General features: G+C 50.7%; 1 protein-coding gene across 1 annotated transcript; it reads right to left on the bottom strand.

Moving 5' to 3' along the window:
* Nucleotides 1-906: 906 nt before the first annotated feature.
* CST3 (cystatin C) lies at nt 907-3407 on the bottom strand. Its single transcript, XM_009461558.2, has 3 exons — nt 3120-3407; nt 2461-2574; nt 907-1315 (listed from the first exon to the last, which is right to left on the bottom strand). The coding sequence occupies exons 1-3, from the start codon at nt 3390-3392 to the stop codon at nt 1238-1240; spliced, it is 465 nt and encodes a 154-aa protein (XP_009459833.2). The 5' UTR covers nt 3393-3407; the 3' UTR covers nt 907-1237.
* Between the last annotated feature and the right edge of the window lie 209 nt (nt 3408-3616).

Consider the following 3616-nt stretch of genomic DNA (forward strand, 5'->3'; position numbering starts at 1 on the left):
TCCTGTTGTTTTTGCACTAGGCTGTCCTCAGGCTAAATAGGTTATGGGTATCAGGGTCCCACGCAGGCACAGCATCCCCAATTTCCCTGCAATACAAATTAATCGCAGTTCACGAGGAAACACCTCTCCCAGTTCTCTTAAGAGTTCTCGGGTGCTGATCCTCTCTGCCTGCTGATTTAAAAAGATTTGCCCAGATCAGACATCATACAAATTCCCCCCAGTTAATACACAGCCAGAGCATAGTTCAGTCTCCCCCCAGGACAGGGAGGGACACTGACCCGCTCCAGGCATTTCCGCACCCATCTCTGCTTGTAAAGGGAAGGTGTCACCGGTTAGGCACACATGCCAAAGCAGCTGCTTCTCCAGCTCCACCAGTCATCATTTAGGTCATAACCGAAGTGATGCACACTACTGCTTGGACTGCAAGGAAAGCCCTGGGGCTTTCTGCTCAGAAAAAGCTGGGGATACAACCTGCAAGGGCCAGACGCCACAGGAAGCAAGGGTTCCTAAAGCACCTCAAAGGCCGTGCAGGAAGACATTGGCGCAGTTAATTCTTACACAGCACAGCTGCATAAACACACGCAGCCTTAGAACAGAACAGTATAGCAGCCAGGACCTGAAATGACCACAGCCATAGCACAAGCTTTGGCTAATCTTCCCCAACATCAAGTGCTGCATACTGCAGTGTTTTCAAAAGTAGTGTTTCTTCAGTGAAAACAGCCACAGACTTCCATCTCTTACTCAAAACCAGAGGCCAGGACAAGGATAATGGTTTCTCTTCCCTGGGATCAGGACCCCACATTCCTTCTCACCCCATTCTTTGGGCATGATAGACAAGGTCCCAAATAGAAGCAAACCCTCCCTCCAAGACAGCAGAAGCCCAAAGAAAACCACAGATCACAGCAATTATTAATTAAGTTTTTTATGTTTACAGTAGTCACTTAACAGGGATATCAAGTTTTTTTTAAAATCAGAACTCTAGTGTTGGAGTTACTTTATTGGGAAAGCTGTAGGAAGACCAAAACAGCTGCTCTAAAATGTGATTACAAAGAAAAACAAAGGTGAGATCATACTGTGCTTTAAGGAAAGTTACATAGTTTAACTTGCATAGCACAAGCATACATAAGTAGCTGAGTTAACAGGCATTGATAAAGCCCATCTTTATTTGTGTTATTGCCTTTTTTTTTTTTTAAATCTAAGCAACTGGTTGCTGGTCTCTGCTGGAAGCCAGGTAGGTTTATTGGCATCTAGACTCCAGTAGTTTAGTTTCGTTTTGCCAAGGAATAACGTACACTACAAAGTTGCAAATGGCATGCTAAGGAGAAAAAGAAAAAAGCAGTTATCAGCTTAAGAGCATAAAACAGTGTCACTGACCATTGTTCTACACTGATTTACTACCCCACATTGTCCAGAACATATGCCACTTCCGTGGCTCTCGAGGTTTGCACTCTCCTGCCCAGTATTCTGGAACACCACTCATGTTAGTACCTGCTCAGGATGGATCATCTCTCCAATGAACACTAACAGAGAAGCTGAGCAGTCAGCACTTATGAAGATCAGGTTACCTCCTTCACCCATTCACACAGAGGAAAGCTTTTGGCATGGGTAATATGCCAATACAAGCTCTCAGGCACAGGTAAGCACACCTGCACAGCTAATCTGTATGTGCATGTGTCAAATCATTGCAGCTGTCATAATGGTACACATAAGCTTCTAGCTAGGTGCTTAAGGGATTACTTGTGTGCAGTTTACTTCTCAAACATGCAGGCACAAAGGGCACGTACAGAAAGAAGTTAAGCCTATCGCTGCAATTAACAGAAGTAATAAAGTACTAGGGAAGAACTAGACTCAGGCCAGATCAAGGCAGACATATTTGGTGCTCTCATCTGAAAAGCTAAAGTACTCCTTAAAGAGCACTGCTATTAGACAAAACTCCCATGTAACAGCTTGGTGGGCAGAGAGAACAGAGGTCATCTGCCTCTTGGGATCATTGCTTAGCCTAAAGCACCATTCACAGTAAGGTCCCCCAGGACAGTGTATCAAGTCAAGCGTGTTTACATCACCATGGGACAAGAGGAGCCACGAATGGTATGGGGACTCAGGACACTGGACTGAGAGCCAGGAGACCTGTAGGCTTGGCAGAGTTTCCTCCATGTATCTTTGTGATCTGGACCACAAGCACTTTTTAAGAGGATTGAGGCGCACACACACTTTTTAAGAGGATCGAGATCCCCACTTACAGAGCAGGCTAGAAGGCCCTGCCTTCTCTGTCACCACCATCTAGCAAGACAAGTTCTGCAAGGGCAGTATCTTGTTAAGCATAAAAGCATGAGATCTCTGATCTTGGCTGGGGCAGACAGGGGAAGGGGTTGAAAACCCAGGGGGTTTTCTCTGCACTAAGCCAGCCAGAGGGAAGGGGCTGGAAACCCAGGGGCCAGCACACTGTGCTCTGGAGCCTACCTTAGCCATCTGTGGCACGTCATGGAAAGCACAGCTCTGGAGATCAGTCGCTGGCTTTGGGCAAGTTGTCCGGCCAATCTCGACTTTCATTATGTACTTGATTCCAGCCACAATCTGCAACAAGACAAACAAGCAAAAGCAGCTTTATTTGCAGTATAGAATGGCTCTCTGACAAGAGAGGCCGAGCAGAAAGGCAGACAGTTTTCTGGTTACATGATGGAAGCCAGACTCCAAAAGTACAGAGAGGACTGTGTGTGGCAACCTCCACAGAAGAGACACTTGGCACCCTTTCAAAAACAGGAAACAAAATCCCAGTAAACAAGTCTCACAGCACAGCTTCCTTAGTCAGTAAACAGAGACATGCGTTAATTCATCAGCAGCCTAAGGAAGTTACTAGCCTCTTCAGTAACACACAGCACTCAAGAGCATTCAGATTGACAAGACCCAAGCTATAAAAAAAAAAAAAAGGCTTTTATTCACCTTCTGTGGGAAAAAAACAGCCTGAACAACCCCTCGAGCTTGAGGCCTGCTCCTTCTCCAAGGAGACCCCACAGGCCTCATTCGCAGCCGCCCCCCGGAGGCTGCCAGGGCCGACCCTAACGCCCCCGGCCCGGGGCCCACCCGGCCGCCGCCGCTTACAAGCCCGCCCCGGCACCCACCTGCTTCTTGGCGCTGATGATCCGCACCACCCGGCTGGAGTACATGTCGTTGCTGGCCTTGTTGTACTCCGCCATGGCGAATTGCAGGGCCCGCTGCAGGCCCTCATCGTTACCGGTGTCGGTGATTTCCACCGGAGCCCCCACCAGCCGCGGGCGATTCTCGCCGCCCAGCGCGGCGCCGGCGAACAGCAGGGCCGCGGCCAGCAGCACCAAGCACCCCCTCGCCGCTGCCATGACGCCGCCCTTTCTTGCCAGCCCTCCGGCCGCCGCCATTTTAAGGCCGCCGGAGCGGGGGCGGGCCGCGGCCGCGGCCTCGGCCACAAACACACCGCCCCGTCCCGCCCCTTCCCGCCCTCCCCCGGCGCGGAGCCCTCCGGCCGGGCTGCCCTGCGCCCCCCGCCTCGGCGGGAGTGTGGCGCAGGGGTGGGCCGCGTCAGCCTGTAGGCCGCTGGGCAAGCTGTGCAGCGTCAGGGTGTCCGAGGAGCAAGGCTTCCCTC

The sequence above is a fragment of the Nipponia nippon genome, unplaced genomic scaffold (genome assembly GCF_047370975.1).
Source record: "Nipponia nippon isolate SJK-2023a ecotype South Korea unplaced genomic scaffold, ASM4737097v1 scaffold_4, whole genome shotgun sequence".
NCBI lineage: Eukaryota > Metazoa > Chordata > Aves > Pelecaniformes > Threskiornithidae > Nipponia > Nipponia nippon.

What these genes read in the sequence shown, in the direction of transcription:
- CST3 (XM_009461558.2), bottom strand. Translation starts at nt 3,392, where the DNA reads ATGGCGGCGGCCGGAGGGCTGGCAAGAAAGGGCGGCGTCATGGCAGCG. An exon ending in TCATCAGCGCCAAGAAGCAG is followed by an intron (nt 2,575 to 3,119) that starts GTGGGTGCCGGG and finishes GTCTTGTTGCAG; the next exon opens with ATTGTGGCTGGAATCAAGTA. An exon ending in ACGTGCCACAGATGGCTAAG is followed by an intron (nt 1,316 to 2,460) that starts GTAGGCTCCAGA and finishes TTTTCTCCTTAG; the next exon opens with CATGCCATTTGCAACTTTGT.